This window comes from Natrix helvetica (genome assembly GCF_964273705.1).
Source record: "Natrix helvetica genome assembly, chromosome: 2".
Taxonomy (NCBI): domain Eukaryota; kingdom Metazoa; phylum Chordata; class Lepidosauria; order Squamata; family Natricidae; genus Natrix; species Natrix helvetica.
Window position 1 is genome coordinate 204,531,197 of NC_138552.1, and position 25,400 is coordinate 204,556,596.

At 38.3% G+C, this 25,400-nt stretch overlaps 1 protein-coding gene across 1 annotated transcript in view; it reads right to left on the minus strand.

Annotated features, from left to right (window-relative positions):
* The window catches only part of SHPRH (SNF2 histone linker PHD RING helicase), a 58,769-nt gene extending 34,181 nt beyond the window's left edge, over window positions 1-24,588 (minus strand). The window contains exons 1-13 of the mRNA XM_081942981.1: window positions 24,335-24,588; window positions 21,865-22,528; window positions 19,730-19,859; window positions 18,498-18,713; window positions 17,693-17,771; window positions 17,396-17,546; window positions 12,399-12,504; window positions 9,994-10,250; window positions 8,269-8,940; window positions 3,866-4,117; window positions 1,563-1,641; window positions 1,100-1,263; window positions 758-1,014 (exon numbers count right to left, since the gene is read on the minus strand). Coding sequence (XP_081799107.1) covers window positions 758-1,014; window positions 1,100-1,263; window positions 1,563-1,641; window positions 3,866-4,117; window positions 8,269-8,940; window positions 9,994-10,250; window positions 12,399-12,504; window positions 17,396-17,546; window positions 17,693-17,771; window positions 18,498-18,713; window positions 19,730-19,859; window positions 21,865-22,503 — 3,002 coding nt within the window. The 5' untranslated portion in view covers window positions 22,504-22,528; window positions 24,335-24,588. The remainder of the gene's footprint in view (window positions 1-757; window positions 1,015-1,099; window positions 1,264-1,562; window positions 1,642-3,865; window positions 4,118-8,268; window positions 8,941-9,993; window positions 10,251-12,398; window positions 12,505-17,395; window positions 17,547-17,692; window positions 17,772-18,497; window positions 18,714-19,729; window positions 19,860-21,864; window positions 22,529-24,334) is intronic.
* Between the last annotated feature and the right edge of the window lie 812 nt (window positions 24,589-25,400).

Sequence of the window (25,400 nt, forward strand, 5' to 3'; positions counted from 1 at the left end):
AAAAGCATCTGGGCAGCCTATCTCAACTAGGCTTTGGTCATACAATTTGTGATTGCTTGGCATAGCATTAACTTGTTGTTTAGACACTAGACGTATAATGTGAAGAGGACTTCACAGGACTAGAAAATGATGTCTCAGAAACTGATAACACTAAGTTAGTAGCAATAATACCAAGGATATATACGTATATATCAGGCAAGATATATAAGGAATCAAAGTTGAATAACTGACTAAATCTATTTTAGCTTAGGTTTTTTCTATCTCTTTCTTCATACAGATGTCTCAGTATATTATTAAAAAATTTATTACATGCCATCAAGTTAGTATAAACTCTTTGAAATCACATTACTTGTCAGAAAATGATAATTTATTTTTTTATATAATTGGGGAACCATATATATATACAATAAGAAAACAAAGAGCAGAAATCTAGTGTCTTGAATAGAATTTCAAAACAAGACATATTGGCCATATGTAGTTTTTATGAATTATCAATTACAAAACTATTATCTTTGCTTTGTATACTATCAGAAAAGAACTGTGCTGGCTTGCTGTTATAGAATCATATGTAATGTTAAGACTACTGGCAGTTACTGGTAATAATGATTCACACACAGTGTGATGGTAGAATTAAAAGCATGTCTTTTATGAATATCTGTAGGTACTTTTGAGCACTATAATGTAAATAGAGCTTCAGGGACTGGACATTCCATATTAATAATAAGCATCTAAATCCATTTTAAGAAGTAAAATTAACCTTTTCTGTAGAGGCAAGAATTCTCCACGAACAGCTTGTGGGTGACAACAGGCCTGTCTCAAACGTAGCAAAGGGTACAAAATGGAAGTCACTGTCCTCCTATCCAAGCTACTAAGTTTGAGAGACCAATCCAAAATCTTCCTGAGTTTTACCAACGCATCCTGGCAGCACACCTCATGTTGGCGATGATAAAAATGCCTCTCCACAGGAGAAAAATGAAGCCAATGTATATCTTCTGTCTGAGGAGGGATCTGAATCTAACAAAATGAAACAATAATAAACAACTAAAGTTTGGGTACAAAATGTTATCAAAAAACATGTTATTAGAACTGAAATGTTTACTTGATCAATCACGTCCTTCTTTGCTGACCTCCACATTATCTTGGCTATGAAATTGTACAGAGGCTGTGTATTTTTCCTGCAGTATGGTCGATATAGAAGCTGATCCCACCAATATTTGACCCAGTAAGGATCAGCACCAAGGAAAAGTACTAATCCATACAAATCTGTTGCAGAGAAAGAGTAAAGTTTACCAAATGCAGGTGGCAATCTTTCAAAATCTATTTAAAATGCTATTATTATTATTTTTATCATCTGACAAGTTAAACCTCTTTAAGAATATCTTCTTTTGGGGTTGAGGTATTTGGATAGTGTATTTACAGACTAGACTTTTTTGAACATTAAAATAAATAGCCCATCATTTTACAAATAGCCTACATAATCCACCATCTAGTAATGCTGATTTTCAAAATATTGGTTAGTGATCACTGATAACAACCTAAAAGAAAATGTTATGATCATTCACCTTCAAGCCCTCGCTGTACCGGTGTGCCACTGACACACCAGCGATTGATTCCACTCAAACGGAGTGCCATTTCTGCAGCCTATACAGGATGATAGAAAAGATAAGACAGGATCATGATAGGAACAATATTAAATCCAAGAGCTCGGCAGCAAACAAAGCTGTAAGATCAAGGCAATAACCAGAGGAGCCCTTGTCCAGTTTAGATTGATGGAGTATTAGAAATAGGAAGCAGGAAGCCCTGGCAAAATTGATGCATACAATCATCATGTAGTTCTCTGAAAACCACACCTTGCACAGAATGCAGCTGGCAGGCTGTTGGCCAGTAAAACCTGCGAACGTAACACTTATTTCTTAGTCAAATACCAATTTCTCAATAACTACACTGATTTTCAGCAATCTTTCAGAGCCAATTCAAAGTGCTCATTATTATTTATGAAACATTTATAACATAATTTCAGGCTATATTAGAATCTGTCTTCTGCAAATTAATTCGGGTCTACTCCAGATCCTGACTTCTCTCATAGCAAGGGGGTTCCTAAAACAAAAGACAGGTTTTCTCTGTTGTAGCCCCAATGCGATGGACTACTTTAACACTGGTTGTTCTGACAGGCCACCAAGTTACTTGCATTTCACAAGCTTATTAAAAAATATTTTATTCAGGATAGCTTCTTGATGGTGGCAGAATTGCAACAATCGATTTTTTAATATTTTGTTTATTTATTCATATCTTTATATGATTCTTTGCGTATAAATAGATGAATGAAAACTATGTTCATAAATGAAGCTTAAGTATATACATATATACTCCTATGTATTCATTGCTAAATACATCACAGAAGTCTTTATAAGATTCATTTATAAGAATTCTATCTCATCCTGCTTTCAGGTGCTCAAATAGCATACATAGCACATACACAATCTTCCCCCCATTTCTCCATACAAGTGACATAAATTAGGCTGAGAATGTGACTGGCTCAAAGTCTCCCATGAATATTCATGGCTGAGAATGGATTTTAACTGGGATTTCTTGATGCCATGGTACAATGTGCCCAGGTCTCCAAATCCCAAGGTTAGCTAATCATTGTTCTAGACCAGGAGTGTCAAACTGGTGGCCCGTGAGCCGGATGCATCACGTGTAGGCCACCCCACCCCACCTCCACAAAGGCAAGAAATGTCACGATACACCACGTGACACAATCAAGTTTGATACACATATTCTAGACCATTACAACTGAGCTTCTTCTCTTATAGCAAACCTGCTTTATTCTGATTACATTTCCCATAAATCCCATCGTTACTGAATTGTTCCCCTGCTTTGACTTTTTAACACCTATCCATCTGCCACACATGGTCTGATTTTTTTTTATCCCAACTGAATGAGGATCTAAACCGTTTCAGAGGCTTTTTATGCAGCTGTGGAGTTTTAAAGTTTAAATCCCAGAGTTGCTTTGATAGTGAGATGGGCAGCATATAAATTTAATTTTAAAAAAAGGTAAAGGAGTCCTTACAGATTTTATTCTGCTAGTCATTGCCAACTACAGGGGGCAGTGATCATCTCCATTCCAAGGTCATTGAGCCAGCACTGTCTTAAAACATTTCCATGGTCATGTGGCCAGTATGACATCATGGAGCGCTGTTACCTTCCCACCAAAGTAATAACTATTTAACTACTCATATTTGCATGCTTTTGAACTGCTCAGTTCGCAGGAGCTAGGGCGAGGATGGGAACTAACCCTGTTATGTGGTGCTCAGATCTCAAACTGGGTTGTCGGTTTTCCAACTGACAAACTCAGCTTCTTAAATGCTGAGTCACCGTGCCACCACATAAATTTAATAAATAACGTTTATATTTCTATATGGTTCCCTGAACTATTTAGAAATTGACAGCACATAACATTGTAAAATATAATAGTAATATTTTAAAATAATTGTTTTAGCAATCTTCTAACAGTTGCTGGAATGGGCATTTTCAAAGTCAATGCGAACAGTTTTACATCTTCTAAATCCAAAGGGCATATCTTGTGCCTCTTGAGATAGCATTAAATCAATTTCTTGCTTTAAGCCATGAAGCTATGTAACAGACATCATGACCTACTTCTTTAAACTGTCAGAATACATTATGTAAAGTTATTATTTTAAAAATGGATATGCTTCATATCCTATCAAACTTCTATCAGGGAAAATATTTAGAATACCTTTAGGGGAAACTCATAATTTACTCACTTCTGAAGGATAAAGTGCAAGGGCATATTTCCATCTCCAATGGTTAAACAGTAGCAGAAATTCCCAAGGGATTGCCTCACCTTTGCAGTGGTGCATTCTACCATCTGTGCCTCATCTAGGCAAATTCTCCACCACTCCACAGCTACCAAGGGACTAGGAATGGCCATATAACGTTTCTGGTTTCTGAAACGGCGCCCATCTTCACTATTGCTATGTGGAATGTCAACATAATTCAGCTCACACCGGAGGACATCATATGTAGTGATCACTACATCCTGCTCTGCTAAGATGTGAGGTTGTAAGAAGCCATGTTTTTTCACTCCTTGATAAACCTGCATGGATTTTGCCGAAAAATATAAGATAAAGCAAATGTTGACAGTTAAGAGATTTCATGTAGTAAAAAGTGGTGGTACATCATAAAGTTAAGCATTTCCTTGCTCATTAAAAAAAGTAAAGTTATGGTGACAGCTTAATAGTTTAGTAGAGCAAAATAAAACATGGCCAAAGTACTTTGTAATAGGAGCATGTGACAAAACGTGCTGGTGAGAAAAATACATCTCTTCAAGCTTAGAGGAATAGCATCCATTGAAACGCTCACATAGGATTTCAAAGTTGTCTTGAGTTACCTGCATACACGTGAGGAAGTACAACAGTTATTTTTAAAGCAAAAATGCTTCACTCACACGTTTTGCCAAAACATCTATTGACTGCTTCTAACAGTCCTAATAATGAACACTATTTTTACAGTTCCTTCTGTTCTTGATAGCAAAAATAATTGTATCAACAATCAATAACTCTAGACAGGAGCCAATGTCGCGACAAGACAACATGGGATCTCAACGCTCTGAGATCGATACTTTTGCCACTGGGTGGTCCAAACGGACCTAAACTGTCCCGCAGAGAAGGTGAATGGGAAGAATACGCCTTGTTGATCTCAGGGACATCACAAAGTCCCTGATCGATCCAAGGGAAGTTCTTCTAGCTGACGACAAAGCACAGCCCCTAGGCTGATGAAGTTGGGGCGGCTCCGAAACGGAAGGATACGGAAAGAGAAAGTGTTTTCAGCTGGTGAGGAATTTTTACCGTTTTAAAAGAGACTGCCTATAAAAAACTTAGTTAATTTAAATTTGAGAACAGAAGAAATAAGCGGCGGAATTAAGCTTTGAATGGTTTTGGACAGTGGGTTATCTTACTTTTTAAATGCTATTTTCATGGATGGAATTTATGCAAGCCTTTTAAAATGAATAGATTAAGTTTTCTTCTATCTTTTTTTCATTATTATTTTTTGTAACCTATAGACTAAAATTCTCCATTACTGCGTGTGTTTTTCCCTTTTTCTTCTCTATTTCATTCAAGAATTTGACTTTTTAAAAAAACTTGGAATAAAAAAGATACAAAAAGCAACAAAGAAAATTGTAACAACAGAGGAAACGACGACACTGCTACTCGGAAGCTGGAGGTTTGTGTATTGGAAACAAAACACTTTTACTTTCCTCACTGATTATTCTGGCTTGGCACTTCAAGGTCTCACTGTTTTGTCTATAGAGAGTGATAAGAAGAAAAGCATACAGATGTTCCTTTGAAGTATATCTTTAACCAGAGAAAAGTGAAAATAAGACCCTATTGTGAATTTATGCTTAATCTTGTAAAAACCTTCCAAGCCAGAGCAGCAGTGTTTGTCAGCTGGAGATAATGGCACAATCTCAACAGTAGAAAGAAACTTTTAAGTTTGCAAAAGATATTGTTAGAAATTCAGAAATTATCAAACACATTTGAGAGGATGGAGAAGAAGTTGGAAATCTAGAGCATCTAACAGTAAAATATGATGAAGTTGGAGATGTTTATCAAGTGGAAAAGGTTAGAGTCCTAAAAACTGAAGAGAAAAATGACCACAAAGAAATTAAATCCGCTGATATCTATGGTGATTGGTTTGTGTCTGGAAATGGAGAAAGTGGAATACGGGAATAGGAATTAAATGGAGGGGAACTCTACCCCAGATGGCAAGATACAGAAGAAGAAAAAATAAAAGAATTTATGGATTTAAAGAGAGAAATTTTATTAGCAACATCATTGAAAACACCACTGACAATTAAAGATAAGCTGATCAAGGAAACAGAAGAAGGGCATCGAAATTACAAGAGAGATTTAATAAGCAATGAGTTGCAAAGAGGAGTCCATACAAATTTGATTAAGGAGATGATTAGAGGACTGATACCACAAATGGCTACGTTATCAGCTGCAGGTGCCTTCCGGCAAGCATCTGAAAGCGAAATGGAGGCCGGGGTGATGCGTGCAAGTGGTGGTAAGCAGCCACAGAAATGGGCCAGCAGCAGGGTCCTGCTGGGCTTGGCTGTCGGTGCCACCGCCACGAGGTGAGTCAATAATTAGAACCCACCAAAAAGAAGGCCTAGCCATATTTTTAGGGTCAAAAGAAAATAAGACCCAGCCTTCTTTTTGGTGAAACATGGTAGCAACGAATTAAACAAAAATATTCTATCCAGGTTACAATGAACTGCAAATTGTTTTTATAAATGCTAGCAATGATATCATGCAGGTATAGCAGTGGTGGGATTCAGCGGTTCACGCTGGTTCGGCCAAACCTGTTAATTTTTTGCATAGTTCGGTGAACCAGTTGTTCCCACCACTGGCTTGCCCTTTTCCACCCAGCGGGGTTGCCATTCAGGGTGGGGAGGCTGCAGGGGCATGATTGGGAGCCACGCTGATCAGCTGGGAGGCTGATCAGTCAGACCTTTTAACTTCACGAGCTCTCCCCCCCTCCTCCAAGAAGTTGGAAGGTCTGGCTGAACTTTATTTAAACTGGTAGGATTTTGCATTATCTTTGCTCTGGGATGGGGTGGAAGTGATGATTTTGCATTATGAATGCTTATAAGTAAGAAAGAACCAGTAAGAATAATGGAAAAATCCTTATCTGTAGATCAGCGTTTTTCAATTTTGGCAAATTTAAGATGGGTAAACTTTATGCTGCCTTGGGAATTCTGGGAATTGAAGTTTATGCACCATAAAGTTGCCAAAGTTGAGAAGTATGGGTCTACACTAGAGTTTAGGATTTTCCATTCCTGTTTTATTTAGCTTAGTGCAATTAAATAAACCAGTTGTGGTTTCCTTAACGAACTGTAATCAAAGCAATAGGAACATTACTGGACTTTTTGTGAGGAACTAAAAGTTGATCTGTGCTTTGATGATTAGATATGGGATTATGGAAATAATGTAGACAAATGTTAATCTTAGAGTATGAGTTTGATACATTTTTTATTTGTATCTTTACCAAAGAAAGTTGGAAGCAATTGTTTTTCGGTTTTCCTTACACTTTCACTTTTTCTTTCCTGAACCTTTTCTTTTTTCAGATGTTTTTTATTTGTTTTTACCTCATTTTTTTAATGTATGAAGGATCAAATACTTAGCCATTATAATTCTACATTCCTTATTTACAGAAATCATGTCAAAATTTAGAATGAAATCCACTGGAAGCCATCTCATATAAGGCAGGCTCTGGGTCCCTCTAACCAAAAAGTGTTTAGTGATAAAAGAAAATATTTGTAGTCAGGATTGAATTGTGGGGTCCTTGGTGCTCTCTGAGCTTGATGGCTTTCTTGCAGATATTTCATTACCAAACTAGGCAATATCATTAGTACTATAAGGAAGTGGAGTTTGCTCTTATTTTCATATATAAGTGATTTACTGTGTCAGTGTTGATCAGTTGCTTCACAAACAGTATTTTGATTGGTGCCAGCCAGGTCTCTATAGCCTCAGGCAGAGTAGGACTAGTCTGTACCTCTCCCTTAAAAATTCTGAGTTTCCTAGCATTCCTGTAGGAACCTCCAACGTGCAAACTGTGTTTACTCATCCTAAAATGAATCCTCTTTGCCTGGCGCTTCAAAATTTCCTGTGGCTAAAAGTCAGTCTACATTTAATGTACACCTGACTTTGGGGATATTTTTTCATAACCAAACAAAAGTGTATTTTCTGTACAGTTATATCAGCCTATTTGGACCATAGACTGAGAGGAACTGGGCAGAAGTAGAGGCGTGGCTGCAACAGTTTTTCTCAGTCTATGGACCAATCAGGACTGCTAACAGCCCAACTGTAGCACTTCCCACTCCCCATCATGGAGAAGCCCACATTTTGTAATTAACCCACATGCCCTGTTTTAACTGGCAGAGTGTTGCAGGAGGCTGAGTGTTGTCATGCCCCTTGGCCATGCTCACTCAGCCACATCTAGCCACGTCCACCTAGCCAGTCATTAGGGCAGAGAACCAGTTATTAAATTATTTGAATCCCACACTGAGGTATATATATATTGAAAAACCTTGTTTTTTTCACCAGCCTTTATAAAGGCATGTATATCCACCTGTGCTATACAAAATAATACCCACAAGAAAATACATTTTCCTTCTTGTTCTTCAGAGATCCATCACATTCTTTGAATTCTTACTGTACTAGTGTTTTTATAAATAATGCTTACCAGCACACGAAGGGATGATGATCTCACATGCCTATTAATTTCATCAACCCACTGGTGGCAGATTGAACTTGGAGAAATTATGAGAGTTGCTCCTGTCGGAACTGGTTTCATTGCTACAAGGCAGTGGGGGCAGTAAAAGGGCTTGATCTTAAGATTTTCTTCTTTATAATTCACACATTCAGCATGTTGCCACAGGTGACAGTTTAAGCACTGTACCCGAGCTTTATAGTCAATCAAGCCAAGCTCACCGCAGATGCATTCAAAGCGATAATCAGAGGTGTTGAATGGAAACATAGAACCAGGGTGTTGTTTAAAAATGCTAGTGTGTTTTTGAGAGACTGAAGACTGTTCTTCTAAGGCATCCTGCATCTCTTCAGTTTCATCCACATTTTTAGGATCAGCAACACTACAACGTATCTCATCTTTGGATCTAAGCATATTGTCAGTTGATCTACACTGAGAATGTTTAGTTTTGCAATGCTTAGAATCTAGGTTTGATTCACTAGTATCTTTGTTTGTTGCACAGTAATCATGATCTTCTGCTGTAATGTCTGTCACCTGAGATAACTTTAAATCATTTGTAGAACATGCATCCTTATCATTCAATTCTATGGTTTCAGTGTTACGGCCTGGCAATTTTTTCTTCTGAGATCTATTTGAAGTTTGCTTTTTCTGTAAATACAAAAGAAACCAAACTTAATTTTTGTAGCACTAATTCTTCTCTTATGTTATGGGGAAGAAAGAGCTGGAAAACATCAACTCTGCATTCTGTATTCCTCAATCTGAATCCTCTAGATGTGTTCTTAATATAATTCATATAATTCTCACCAGAAAGAAATTCTGGAAGCCTTCAACACATCTGAAAGGTACATCTGGAGAGGGCTTGTATCACATGTGAGCCACTATCTCTTAACCTTTATACAATACCAAATGGGGATATTTGTTTAAAATATATATTTCATTGTATTGAGTACACTTGGCAATCTCCAAACTGTTTTTTTTAAAAGCATACAAGTATCGATGTACAAGTTCCTTTCCTTCCACAATTCAGTATTCTTGTTAATTAAAATTATAGTGCAATTCTCTTATGATTCATTAAAAAACCTATTCATGTTGTATTTGATATATACTTTTTTACTTTATAATAACTTATAATAAATGGGATCTATACTCCATTTTTCCAAAATTGTGCACAATTCTATCAAAGTGCTTAAAAGATTAGGGTCAATTAAGAACATACTTTAGTACAAACTTCATTACTATTGAAAAGAAGTCATGAGTGGGAATGGGAAGTCCTGTTTTCTAAAAAGATTTTCTATTTAAGTATTAAGTTCCTTAATTGAACATACAAGTCAAAGACATATCAAAGAGACCAACTCATAAACATTCTATACACCATGTAACCCTTTGCTTTATACTGTATCTGCAAGAACATCTTGAATACTTACATGGAAGAGTAGATTTCTGCATTAGCAAGCAGCTTCGTGCATAAATTGTACATACAAAGATTACCTTTTTTTACAAATTTTGCACTGTATTTTAAACATGATATAATGATATTGTAGTGTAAGGTTAATTTTAAATAAATGACTTACGTAAAATTTTGTAATTCCTACTCAATGGATCTGGTAGCCTATCTTTTATTTCCTGTGCCAAAAAAAGTTTCATTATAGAAATGGACATGTACTTAAATAATCCTAAATAATTCTTTTTCTTCAGGCTCACCTGTTTTTTGGATGTGTTACAAAACAACTGTTCCTTGTAGTTTCTGCCCAACTTGAAAGAGCCAGCAAGACCATGGCCTTTGACTTGCTCCACTACCTTCTCTGCAATTAATTTTTCCAGAGTTCTTTTAAGAATCCGACGGTTCCTCTGAACATCGTATTTATATGTGGACTGGACATACTTAAAAATTGCAACAATGGATGCCCCCTTCTTCACTTTCATTTCTTTTATAGCTGTTAAAAGCATTACTCGCAAACCTATATGAAGAATGAATATTTTGATCAAAACAGTGAAGAGATTGCAAAGTAACTTTAAGGTTTTATTGTAACACTTATAAGCTCTGGCTTAATTTTTTGTTAATAATTTTGCAACTGTAGTATTTTCTGCCAAACAATTTTCTTGCTAATTTTTTTGCTAACCTAAAGTACTTTTATTCTCCAATCATAATTCCTCAATTATCACAGGTAATCAAGAAAGCATCATAGACTTAATAATACAACACAACACTGTACATATGTGCCTTAGTTTCTGTACAAGACAAAAAAATCTTCAGAATACACTTAAGTATTTGATCTGATGTGAAGCCACGGGTTTTCCAAAAATATACAACAGTTAACCTAATCTCATGTAACTTTAGGACCTTTGAACAGGATTTCTCACCCAAACTTTAACTGGTATATCAATATAATATATATTATAATGTATGTATGTATGTATGTATGTATGTATGTATGTATGTATGTATGTATGTATGTATTTGTGTTACAACCCCTGGTATGCCCAAATGATGAGAGCAAAATAGCTTGAAATAGATCTATACTAGTCTCCCTTTATTTATTTATCAGCACAAATACAACACACACACACACACACACACACACACACACACACACACACACACACACACACATATATATATATATATATATATATATATATATATATATATATATATATATATATATACACATACACACACACATACATATATATGCTTCTGTTTATGTGTTTCTAGTTTATTGAGAAATCCCAAATAGACTCTCATTACTTGAGACTGTTACTGATTTTATAGTTGAATTCCTCTGCATGTGATTGTAAATGAATCACATAAAAGGGCTTACAAGAACCACCTATGTATTAGAAAAATGTTCTAGGAATTACTGGAAAAATGCAAGCAGTGAGTTCTGTCTTGAAAGTTCATTAATTTAAAGAATAGAAAGTAATTTCACATTAAACATATTTGACATGTTTTTTTTCCCATAGAGTTATAAGATATCTGAGAAAATGCATGGTTTATTAATTTATAAATAAATAACTGCCTGGAAGAAATAAAGCATCACTTTATCAGGAATTTGTTAGTTCTAGTTTTAAATAATTATGAATACTAAATTTTTTACAATTGTGTTTATTTACTCTGAACATACTGATACAGTATTATCAGTATCTTAAATAAGTAAAAAAAGTGAATATTTATTATTTATTAAGAAAACACATATGGCGGCCCAACTAACTCCTGGTGATTCCAGGTGGCTTACAGAAATAAAACCCGAATACAAAACGCAACCTCCACATCCAGGCCACAACAATCAAGCCAACCATTTGATGGGCTCCATATCGGCCTGGGATTCTGTGGCCCAGTGGCAAAACCCTGTTTTCAGGGCCTTTCAAAAGCATGTCAAGATGGCAGCCAATCTTATTTCCACAAGAATGATGTTCCAAGTCTCCACAAAGTATGCACTGCTTTCTGGTCCCACTAGATGGATCGCCTTAAGAAAGGGGGCCAGTAACAACTACTCTGGTGGGTCAGGTAGATGTAACTGGGGAAAAAATGACCCGTCAAATAACCTGGCCATCCCATCATGTTTTTGAACGCATGTGTTAAAATTAAGTTAAAATTAAGACCTAAGCTTAATATTAGCCCTAATTAATTAATCCACCCCGGGGTCTTAGAAAGCCCTCTGCTGCCAATATCGGCCACAGAAGTCTTTCCAGAAGGCATCTGAATGTGAAACGGAAGCCAGGGGGTGCCACACATATAAATCCAAAGCCCGTTTCTCAGTGGCAGAGAGCTTTCCGGAAGGCTTGGACAGCGAAACAGAGACCGGGGCAACACATGCAAGTGGTGGCAAGTGGCCGCAAAGTGGGCTGGCAATGGGCTGTTGCTGGGCAGAGCTGTCAGTGCCACCGCTACAAGATGAGTCAATAATTAGATCCATCCGTAAAGAAGTCCTAGCCATTTTTTTGGGGGGGAGGGGTCAAAAGAAAATAAAACCTGGTCATATTTTCAGGGAAACATGGTATGTTTATACGTATGTAGAAACTTCAGCACTAACTTTTTTTCTCTTAAGCGAGCCGTTTTTTCTTACTGCTGGTTATGCAAATGATACCTGCTGAAAAATACTTACTTGGATACTGGACTTTTTCCTTCAGTGTAAATTCCATTTTCATTATGTTTTTCTTTTTACTTCCTTCAGAAGGTTGTGGTGGAACAAAGAAATTTACTAAAAAACCCTGAAATATAATTTTAACATTATTATGTCACAGTCTACCTAATAATTAACAAATGCCAGGCATGACAAAAATAATTCATTTACTGGTTTTATCAAAGCATGTAAGAATTTAGGTGAAAACTTTTAACATTGTTATAAAAATTCAATGTAAATCAATAACAGTTTATTAACACTGTAGAATTAAGACTGGAAAAGGAAATTGTAGGAATTAAGCATTATTTCTAAAAGCAGTACTTAGAAATACTAATCTTTCCCAATTCAAAAATACAGGTGTGGCCTTGTTTATTCATGGGATTCTGTTTCAATTAAACCATGAATAAGCCTGTGAAAAAGCATAGTGTGCTTATGTGAAAAAGCTTGTCAGTCATTTTGTCCATGCATTAAGATACATAATGGACACTCTAGAAGAGATCTCCATGGCAAATACTAGATACACAAAATGCTTTATCCCATACAAAAAGTTCTGCCCTGTATTTTCCAGGAAGACATCCTTTCTCTTCTCTTCTCTTCATATCTACTGACTCTTGGTAAAGTTATAATTACAAATTGGTCAAATTAGCGAGCTTCAAATTCTGCAGATTGATAACCATTTTGCAACACTTTCTAATTGAACTGTGTTGTGAATAATACAAGAATACAGGAAACATTTTATAATAGGGTTATCATATTCTAGTTAACTTGATATTTTTAACAAAATAATTTAAAAAGTTTTAGTTGGAGTTAGGTTTTCTCCAAGAGTAAAGAAATATGCTGCAACCCTTAGAATATTGTTATTGCTTTATATTTTCAATATAAAAAGAATCTGACAAATTATTACAATACAGCTACACCATAACCAGAGTTATATAATAGCATAATGATATAGAGCAGATTGATTTTGAACAATTTTCTTCATAAAACTAGTATGCATTCTCTCATGTGTTATGCAGAAAAGAGACATTTCCAATATGCCAATAAGGCCCCCCTCATCCACGATCTAATTTTGGAGGGGGAGCCGGACCTCGCAGGAATAACCGAGACCTGGTTGGGCCACGAGGGTGGTTTACCCCTCGTGGAAATGTGCCCGCCAGGTTATCGAGCATTTCACCAGCCTCGGGCCCAGGGAAGGGGTGGTGGGGTAGCAGTGATTATCCGGGAAGACTTAGAGCCGAGAGAGTTCACTGTGCCACAGACATCCGGGTGTGAGTCCCTTGTCGTGAGATGGGGCCCAGGGAGGCAGTTGGGCCTGCTGATAGTATACCTGGCTCCTCGCTATACGTCAGCGGCCCTGCCTGAACTCCTCGAGCTGATCTCATCGGTGGCGGTTGAGACCCCCAAACTGTTAGTGATGGGGGATTTTAATCTGCCGTCGATGGGAGAAGCGTCTGAGGGGGTTCGGGAGTTCATGGCTTCCATGACAGCCATGGACCTGACCCAGTTAATTCAGGGCCCTACTCACGAGGGAGGCCACACGCTGGACCTTGTCTTTGTCTCTGGCCAGTGGACGAGTGATCTGGGAATAGGGGATCTAGCCATTATTCCCCTGTCATGGTCGGATCACTCACTTCTCCGGCTTGACTTCCCTGGTGCTACCCCCCACCGCGAGGAGGCGGAACCGGAAGGCATTAGATGGTTCCGCCCCAAGCGCCTGATGGAACCAGATAGGTTCCAGACGGAGCTTGGGCCACCTCCTGTGGATCTGACCCGCCCTCGAGTAGAGGACCTGGTGGACGCATGGAATAGTGCGACTACCGGGGCCCTAGACCGGGTGGCGCCTTTGCGGCCTCTCCTGCGGCGACGAACCACCCTGGCCCCTTGGTTTACTGAGGAGCTAAGGGTGATGAAACGCCACAAGAGACGCCTAGAGAGTCGTTGGAGATCCTCCCGTTCCGAATTTGACCGAGCACAGGCACGAGCCTATTTGAGGACGTACCTTGTGGCACTAAGAGCGGCCAAACGTCAATATTGTGCCGCTCTTATTGCGTCCGCAGATAACCGCCCTGCCGCCCTGTTTCGGGTGACTCGCTCCCTCTTGTTTGAGAGACCGCGGGAAGCCCCTTTACAGGGCAGAGCAGAGGAGTTTGGGAAATATCTACAGGACAAAGTCGTTCAAATCCGGATGGGATGGGCCCCTTTCAGTGGTCCAGTAGAGACGCCCGTGGCGAGTCTTGAGGGACCGCTTTGGGAGGAGTTTGACTCGGTTGCCATCGAGGATTTGGACAGGTTGCGTGGACGTCTGCGACCCACCACATGTTTATTGGACCCGTGTCCCTCCTGGCTTGTACTGGCATCCTGGGAGGTTACGCGCGACTGGCTCCTGGGCCTAGTGAACGCCTCGTTGGGTGAGGGGTCTCTACCGGCCGCCTTGAAAGAGGCGGCGGTGAGGCCCCTGCTCAAGAAGCCTTCCCTGGACCCAACGGACCTAGCCAATTATCGTCCTGTCTCCAACCTTCCTTTTTTAGCGAAGGTTGTAGAGAATGTGGTGGTACAGCAGTTCCCACGTCACCTGGAGGAAAATGATTATCTAGACCCGCGCCAGTCCGGCTTCCGACCTGGGCACAGCACGGAGACGGCCTTGGTCGCATTGGTTGATGATCTCTGGAGGGCCAGAGATAGGGGTTGTTCCTCTATCCTGGTTCTATTAGATCTCTCGGCGGCGTTCGATACCATCGACCATGGTATCCTGTTGCACCGGCTAGAGGGGTTGGGAGTCAGGGGCACCGTTTTACGGTGGTTTGGCTCCTATCTCTCTGACCGGACGCAACGTGTGTTGGCAGGGGAGCAGAGTTCGACCCGGAGGTCACTCACATGTGGAGTGCCACAGGGATCGGTGCTCTCGCCTCTCCTGTTCAACACATACATGAAACCGCTGGGCGAGATCATCCGTGGCTTTGGGGTGGGATATCATCTGTATGCTGATGATACTCAGCTATACATTTCCACCCCGAACCACCCCAATGAGGCCGTCGAAATGATGTCCCGGTGTTTGGAGGCCGTACGGGTCTGGATGGATGGCAACCGACTAAAACTCAACCCTTCCAAGACGGAGTGGCTGTGGCTTCCGGCCCCCCGGTTCAACCAGGTGCTTCCATCTCTGGCCATTGGGGGCGTGCAACTAGCCCCCATGGAACGGGTGCGCAATTTGGGCGTCCTCCTAGATGCCCGGCTGTCCATGGATGACCATGTAACAGCCGTGGCAAGGGGGGCGTTCCATCAGGTCCGCCTGATGCGCCAATTGCGCCCCTTATTGGACCGGGATGCCCTACGCACAGTCACCCATGCGCTAGTGACGTCTCGCCTGGACTACTGCAATGCTCTCTACATGGGGCTTCCCTTGAGATGCACTCGGAGACTACAGTTGGTCCAGAACGCGGCCGCGCGGGTGATTATGGGGAGGTCTAGATACTCCCCTGTAACACCTCTCCTGCGCGAGCTGCACTGGCTTCCTGTGGTCTACCGAGTGCGTTTCAAGGTTTTGATTATGATCTTTAAAGCGCTCCATGGCATAGGACCTAGTTACATGCAGGATCGCATCCTGCCCCACACATCCCTACGACCAATTCGCTCACACAGAGAGGGACTTCTCCGGGTGCCGTCCGCCAAACAGTGTCGGGGGGCGACATCCAGGAACAGAGCCTTCTCTGTGATGGGCCCAGCCCTGTGGAATGACCTCCCCCGTGACATCAGGATTATTTCCGATCTCCGCTCCTTCCGTGTACAGTTGAAGACCCACCTCTTTCAATTATCCGGCCTGGCTCAACCGTAATTTTTTTCATATTCCTCCTGACTGTCTTTTGTAAATTTTAAATTTTTATTGTATATTGGGTTTTTATTAAACGGGGCATGTTAATGGTTTTAATTTGTCTAAATGTTTTAATTTATTACCTCCTCCGTGCATGTATGTCTGTGTATATATGTATGTTTATATATGTCTTAGTGTACGCCGCCCCGAGTCCTCCCCAGAAAGGGAGCGGCTAATAAATCCAAATTTATTATTATTATTATTATGCTACCAGTGAAACCATCCCCAAAATGTTCTATTAAATTGTCAGAATTACTAATAATCAATTAAACTAATACTTTTAATATTCAAGATTTAGATTGAAATGTGACCCTGAAATCACCAGATGGATATTTATATGGTTCATTAACTGGTTAATGAACAGGTGAGAAAACAAAGTAGAATTGCATAATAGAGAATGAAACAATTCTTCAACCATATTTGGATTCCTTTATGTAAATAATGTTACCAACAATTATCCTTGCTGAATTTATGAGCAAATATGTTTCTAATTTAGGAACTGGCAAACTCCAGAATAAATGCTAAAGCCCTTAAATAAATTTTTAAATCACCAGTATTTGTGAGATACTGCAGATTTTTTTAAATGCCTGGGCCAGTGTGTCGCATTGTATGGTGTTCCAGGAACAGAAACAGAAAAGATGACCAAACACTGGGCTAGACAGTGAAAAACTCAGGGGGTAGTAAAATATCAATTTTTGAAGAAGACTAAAAAGAAATGAACGTGCAAGCAGACTGTTTAGTGCTCTTAAGAGGATAGATGAATTGGAAATGGAAAACAATGTTAATATATGGATTGGGGAAGGAGGAAAATAATGCTTAATAATGAAGACCGATTGTTATGAATCTTGTAGAATTATGTTGTGACAGGATGTTATACTTCATTCTAGTTTTTCTAGCACATTACATTAACAACTGAATCTTTTCTCTTGACGCTAATTATAAAACAAAAATAAAAGGGTCATAGAAATTGTTTTACAAACTTCAAAGGCAACAGATTTAGGAGAAATAATTGCTTACATATTCCAATTATAACTTTCAATTACAATCAATGGACTGAATAAGATTTGAATATTGGAATAGTTTTTATCCACCCACGATCAAAATTTCTCACCTCTGGTAACATCAGAGCATCTTGTCTGAGATCCTTACGAGTGTGTGACAAAATAAGAGCCAAGACTTCTACTGTTTTTCCAAGGCCCATCTCATCTGCTAATATTCCTCCAGGCCATCGAGGCCCAGCAACAGGTCGATCACGGATTACACTGAAAATAAAATAAATATAGATTTTTGTTACAAATTCAACCGACCTACTGAATTCAACATTTAGAATCCTAAATACATCATCAGCTACACTCAATTATTTCAATGTTCTACTTTTGGGCATAACATTAAAGCAATCTATTCTTACCAGCCAGTAAAAGGATTATAATAGAGCTTCAGCCCATCTAGAGTAATACATTCTCTCCATAAGTAGTGGAGGGCATTATCTGATGAAAGAAAAGAACAAGACAATGAGATTCATTGAACTTCATATCTCCTTAAACTTGAAGGTGCAAACTGAAGTTCTGAGGAAGGTCATTCCTCATTATATGGAACCATTTTAACTAAATTAGTACTTGATGTAAAAATACAGGTAGTCATCACTTACTGACCGAAGCTAAGACCGGCAACTCCGTGGCTAAGCAAAATGTTGTAACGTGAAACCATACCAACATGAGATCAGTTCCAGCTGTGATCAAGTGATTCACCAGTGGATGTTACGCACAATGGCACATGACTGCAACTTGCAACTTTGTGCTAACTGCAATCCCTCCCCACACTATAAAAGCACTCCATAAAATCTCTTCTTACAATGTTTGTGTTTCTGAAACTGTTTGGAATCTCTCTAAGTGGCTATTCTTAACTAGAGGGCTCCATGGATTAATGAGGGGGTGTCATTTTTAAAAAAAACAAATGCTAGATTAGAATGTCACTATTGATACAATGTTTAAGGACTGCTTATTTAATATACAACAGTTTATATGTTGACCTTTCTATTGCTCTACTATGCAAACTGACCATTGTATTTGCTAATATTTTTATAGTTTCTAAAAATGTTAAGCAACATTAGCCAAAAAAAGGATCTAACAACTTCCTCATAGTACATGATCATGTATTCTAGTATTAACATGTTCAATATATATGTATCCATCTTGATATTTTGAGATACTTACCATTGCTAGGTATATTTCTAAAGTTCTCACGTTGCAGCATCCAATTTACAGCCTCACTTTGATATGGCCTGAGAACAGGAATCAATGCAAAGTGTTGTACATTTTCCTTTAAAAAATGTAACTCTTTTTGGTGTACATGCCTCACATAATCATACAGCTCTTCAATATTTTGCCGTTCTATATCTCTATCAGATTCCTCATCTTCTTCCAGAATGTCTGAAAAATGTGCAATGTTATTGACTATTAGTAACATTATAAATATTTTTAAGTACATAAGAAATAAAAAGATGAAAAAAATATCTGCATATTAAAAACATAATAATTTAGTGCAACAATGCTTTCAAGGAGGGATAAGAAAACAACACCTCAAAATACAAATATATGAACAAATGTCTGATGAAACAATAATGTTGTGAATTGACTACAAGAAATATATGGTGGTATTTGTTTGTGAACCTATTTGAATATTGAATTTTCAATATTTCTCTATAAATATGACTTAAAACAGTATCTGTTTTCTCTACAAATCCTAAAACTAGATAAAGAGAACGAAGTGTGTCTGAGAATGCATTTGGCAGCATCGTGACTAAAATGTTAATGAGAGATGAAAAAAATTGGAAAGTTGTAGTATGGTTTTTTGCTGGGCAGAAGACGCAGACCAGATTCTTGTTCTTCTGCTATCCACTGAGAAAGTTAATTTATTGAACTTGTATTGATTTTTAAAAAGTGTACAATAAAGTGAATAGCGTTGAATTAGAGAATCTTTGTTTGAATATAGAGTTGAAGGTTGATTGCTGAATGGGATTTATTTAGATTTGGAAGACTACCTGACTCCCAAATAATTCTGGGCAACTAACATTGTTAAAAAAAAAGGAGGGGGAGAGAACAATTAGAAAAGAATCATGCAAGATTCCATATAACCATATGTATAAGATTACACACACTTCCACAAAACATCCAAACTAATGATAATATTCCAAATTCCCTGTAAGAACATTGTCACTACTCCAAATATATCTAGTTCATTCTCTTTAATTTCTTATATACCAAATTTATATTGAAGAATTGACCAAAAGCTGCCATTCTTAAAAGAATTTTAAGTAAATGGCCAAAACCTAATATAGAAAAACCTGGCAAACAAACAATGGCAGAGATTCTACCAGAATTCATAATTAAGTGATAATGTCATTCATAAACACATTTTAAGGATCTGGCATGAAAAATATGATTACCTGGAATTACAAAGTGATAAAATCTTTCCATCAGTTTCTGAAGGAGTTGATTGGCCTTTCTTATTCTTCCCCCACCATCGCTAAGGAATTCTAACTTACTTATGCCAAGTTCAAGAAGATATATTCCAACCTGTGAATTAAATGTTCATGAAAAAATGTTCAAACAAACTTTAGAATACACAATAAAATGTGGAAAAAGTAATTCAATATAATTAGGAAATAAGCAAAGAAGAATAAAAATAACAAATGAAATCATAGTGAGATTAAAGCTGCCTTTCTCAATCTAATTTTACTCAAATATACTGAACCAATTCTTAAAACAATTCATCAAGACTGGTTGGAGAACTAACATATTTATAATGAAAGGGATATCAGGTTAGACAATGGCTCATTAAAAATAGTGTAAGTAATTTAACAGGCTAAGTTATAAAGATATAAGAGGTCCTTGGTGCTCTCTGAGCTGGCTTTTGTTCTTGCAGAAGTTTCATTACCCAAACTAGGCAATATCATCAATGCTAGTAAGGAGTGCAGTTTGCGGTCAGTTTATATTCTAGTGGCTTACCTGCCAGTGTTAGTGGGGATGGTCTTAGAGATTCTTTGGTTGGCCTGTTTGCTCTTGGCTTCTTTGGCAGTTTCCTGATCCAAACAAAGAATGTCTAAGACTACTCCAACCAACACTGGCAGGCAAGCAAAATATAAAGCTGAGAGCCCACGGAACTCCTAACTAGCACTGATGATGTTACCTAGTTTGGGTAATGAAACATCTGCAAGAAAACAAGCAAGCACAGAGAGCACCAAGGACCCACATATCAACCCTGAACCACAAATATTTTCCTTTATTAGTTATACTTTAATATTTTCCTAAAAATTGAAATCATAACTATTATTTGTGATTCGCAAGGAAGTATATTCCAATTATTAGCTACAAGAGAAAAGAAAGCTGGGCACATCCTATTAACAAGGCAAATGGTCTTGAGCAGTGGGTCTCAACCTTCCTAATGCTGTGACCTTTTAATACAGTTCCTCATGTTGTGGTGACCCCCAACCATAAAATTATTTTCTGTTTTCCGTATTTTTTTGAAAATATGTGTTTTCCGATGGTCTTAGGTGACCCCTGTGAAAGGGTCGTTCGACCCCCAAAGGGGTCCCGACCCACAGGTTGAGAACCGCTGGTCTTGAGAATCCTGGATGAAGATAACTAAAGACTAAATATATTTAGTGAAGGAGGCTCATAATTAAATAACCAAACAGTTATTGGCATGTATTCATAAAACACTGAACCTTAATGTAATTAATAATATAATCAATGATTTGCATTTCCTTTTCCATGATATAATAATCACTATAAGTGGTATTTAAACCAGCAGTGTAGGAAAAATAAATAAGCTGTTTCACAGTTTCAATGAAATGTAGTAATGGTATTGAGGGAGTTAAACTGAAATTAAAGAAAATGTTAGAAAAGCTAATAATTAACTTATAGATAAAATGTGGTTTATTCACTTTCTAACTTTTTTTTAAAAAAATTTTTTTTGCTAAATTTAAAAAATGTTAATGATTTTGTAAAAGAATTGTTTATAACAATATGGCTATATCAAAAGCATTTCCTTTTTAATTAGTTAATAACTTATATTTGTGATTTTCATTGGTTGTTTAATGCTATACACACAAACACACATTAATTTATTTAGTAAAGTGTTCAGTTAAAAGCCAATTTACAGGTAAAGAATTCCTCAAGCTTAAAGAAATAGGCAAGTTATAAGTCTGTATAATAAGTTATAGAACTATCTAAATAGTTCCTCTACAGGAAGGACATTTTATTAGCATATTCCAACAGAAAATTTAAAACATGAAAACTGTATTCTCTAACTTTTCATTATTTTAGCTGTCATAATTAACATTTTATTCAGAGAAGCTAGTTAATAGATCCTGCAAAAGAATAAACTCTAGTAAAATCTATTATGCATATATAATAAATTGAACTGAAGGAAAGATTCCTATCTTTGATACTAACATATTTTCCATGTACATATAAAAGACATTAGTTACAATATTCTATTCAGGCACCTTTCTACATATTCTTACTTTCAAATATATTCAGCAGTAGATATATTCTATTAATTATATAAATTGACTACCTTTACAGAATGAGTATCTCCAGATCTTTGATACAGTACAATTATTTTTTTCTTCTGCAGCCACATTAAATTTTCCATAATTTCATTATTTAAAGATGATTCAACTAAAACATCTAGTTCGTAAGTACTCGGTAATGATTCTTCCCCTTTGTCCACTTTTATAATATCATTTTCATGGACAAGAAGATGCAGATGATCACTAAATTCTGCTGTCATCAAGGTCAGTCCTTTTTTCTGGATATTGCCATTTAAATGTTGTTCAGGAAGAAGCTGGAGTGTAAATTCTCCAAGCAAAGTTTTCCAGGGAGAATCAGGCTGATAAGGAAGTATCAAGATATTTAGCTGTATGGCTATAGATAGCAATGGATGACAAGAATCTTCTACTTCATCTAAGACTGTTGAGAAATTTAGCGATTTAGTGTTCTTTTCTCTGTGAGTCAAGTCTTCATCTGCACTATCATCATTTATCACAATATGTACAGCAGAAGATGAACTTGTACCAGCAACAGGATGGTCTTCATCCATGACATCTACATCTATCATGTCATTTTTTTGGTCATCATGCATATTCCAGCAGAGTTGCTTCTTTTTTTCTTCATTCATCCTCATGGGAGGAGCACACTTTCGACGGCGACTCATTTTGATATTTCACCACTGCTAAAAGCTGTAACATAGATAAATGCCAGTCAACTTAGGAATGGAGCATTATATTTTGATTTTAAAAGAATCTGGAACATTAGCCAAAGATTTATTTTAGATATACCTTCTAGTAATAAAGCTTGCCCCCCTCCAGACTTGTTCACTTTGGGGTTCAGCATCAGAACTTCCCATCTGCGAAAAAACTAGTTTTTTCATGGAATTCAGAGAAATTGCTTTTAAAAGCAGATCTTATTTGTTACTTTACTTTCAGAAGTATATCAGAATGAATACATCTTCTGGTCTCTAGGATACTGTTTCAGAAAACATGGAAATGCATTATCCAAGGCAATACATTAAAAATCTTTGTATTACATGTGCTTATTGGCATTTATCTTTTCCAGACAGATCCTAACAGTACTATCTTTATGTGTGTGAGAGAGAGGTGGGGGGGAGGAATGTGAAGTAGTAAGAAAATGTGGCCAAGAATTTGAAATAATATCAAAATCTAGTCAATTCTTCTGCCTTTCCTTTTATTGGATCAGAAAAACACTAAATTTTGTCACTCTTAGACATAATTACCATTTAATGCTTTTTGAGACTAAATGTTTAAGGGACCATGTTTAAGGGATCACAGAATGGTGGTTTCTTAAGTGTTCCAATTCTTTCTTATATTTTCTCTGTCATTTATGTAATATCATTTATAAAATTAAAAAGTTGCTTCCTAAAGGTGAGGGAACAATTGCAGAATGTACAAATTGCTAGAGCCTCCAATCCTTGCTAACTTTTAAAGTTTTTCGGCATATTTTCACTCCAATTCTCATCCTGTCTTTACAACTTACTGGTCTTATTTATTTATAGACTTAATGGGCTATCCACTCACTAGATAACTAAAAGTCACTTGGTTTCACTTTTTTAAAAGCATGCTGCTGAGAGACACAATATGGCCTCAAACAACTGAGGTAATATATCTGCTTTGCATCAGCAATCCTGAAAAGTCTTTCATTCTGTATTGTCTTTTCTGTGCAGTAGACTGCTACCGAAAACCCCAAAAAGAGTAGGCTGAAAAGGCAAAGTTGCTTTTTCAAGAGGCAACTGGACTTTCTGGCTTTTCTTTGATGACATTTTGCTTCTCATAAAAGGAGCTTCTTCAGCTCTGACTGGTGGGGAATGGAAGGATTTATACTCCTTGCAGACAGAAGGATTTATACTGATTTGACTTCTTTTAGTGAAAGCAACAGGATGCGTTCTTTTTTCGTTAAAAGAATGCAAATGACCACAGAGGACAGAGAATGAGGTGGCTGGATGGAGTCACCGATGCAGTAGGCATGAGCTTAAATGGACTCCAGAGGATGATAGAGCACAGGAAGGCCTGGAGGAACGTTGCCCATGGGGTGGCGATGGATCGGACACGACTTCGCAACTAACAACAACAACAGCAACAAAGTAACAAGCTGTTTTAAAGTATAACTATAAGTAGATGTTTCCATCACATCCGAAGGGAGGGGCGAGAATACAACACGCTTATTTCAAGTCAACTTCCTAGGGCCCCGTGAGACAGAGGCGGCTGTCCTTTCACTGCACTGCAGGAATGCAAAGAAGGCTGGTGTACACAACGTATACACAACGAAGAACCCAAGAGATTATCTCTCCTCTTTCCGCAGACACCGAGAGGCAGTCGGTCAGTGAAGAACCGCCGGGAGATACGGCGACAACAGAAGACGGGGAGCGGGGGGGGGGATACAACGGCTTCGGGGCCGCCGCTGCTAGTGGGTGGAAGCACCGGAAAGAGGCGAAATGAAGCCGCCGAGAGATGCTCCTCGGACCAACGTACCTGACGGTTCAAGTAGCTTGCACTCCCTTCTGGATGTCCCTTTAGGAAACCGCGCCTGAGGCCGTCGTAACCGACCAACCGCCTCCGAACGGGACACCGCGGAAGGAGGGGGGGAGGAAAGGAGGCTTACCAGCGAACGTCCCCTTCTCCCTCCCCCTTCCCCAGGCGAAACCAAAGCCAGCAGGTATACGCCAATCGATAGGCTGCAAAGGCCGAGGCAGGCCCCGCCCTCGCCGGCTGGCGCGCGGGCGCCAGAGATGTGACGCCGTAGCGTCCTGAGTCGTGCGTGCCCGCGCGCGTTCGGTCGTCCGAGAGAATGTCGGTTTGGTTTGGGGAGGACGAGAGGGGAGGGGATAACGAGCTGCTGCAGCGCCTCCTCTCGGTTGGTTCTGCGGTAGAAGGTTTGAAACTTAGCGCGAGCTAAAAGACGGAGGCATCTCCGGGAAGAACTCGCTTCTTCAGTGCCCCGTGTGTGCTTTTTAGGGGCTGAAATGTACTAAAATAGCTGTAGGTTTGGCCGATCTCGAAAAAGCTATAAACGTGGTCGGACTTGTTTAATATTTGAATGAGAGGCTGTGGGAAAATCCAGGAGGAGAAATAAACAAATAAAATCAATTTATTCGTACCCATTTACTGTGTTCATATTTATGTTTATACTTATACCTGGGTTTTTTTACATGTTTGACAAAATAAATAAACTTAATTGCCAAAAAAACAACAACCCGCGCGAACGTAAATTAAACAAGCTCGATTAGAACAATATTTCTCAGCCTCAGTAACTTAAAAGGTGTTGGATATTGGTAGTGTGGTTAATTGTTGGTTGGAGAATTCTGGGAGTTGAAGTACCGATATCTTAAAAGTGTTTGAGATTGAAAAACACTGGACTAGAATAACTTCATCCTCCGTGGCCCGTCTGAATGATCTTTGCATTTACATTCGTGCATTATTCCTAGTCTACCAATTTTTTCCAAGTTTTTTGTAAGGGAAACAAAAACTGGTTATGCGAAAAGTATATATACACATACATACATACATACACACACACACACACACACACCCCTACCTA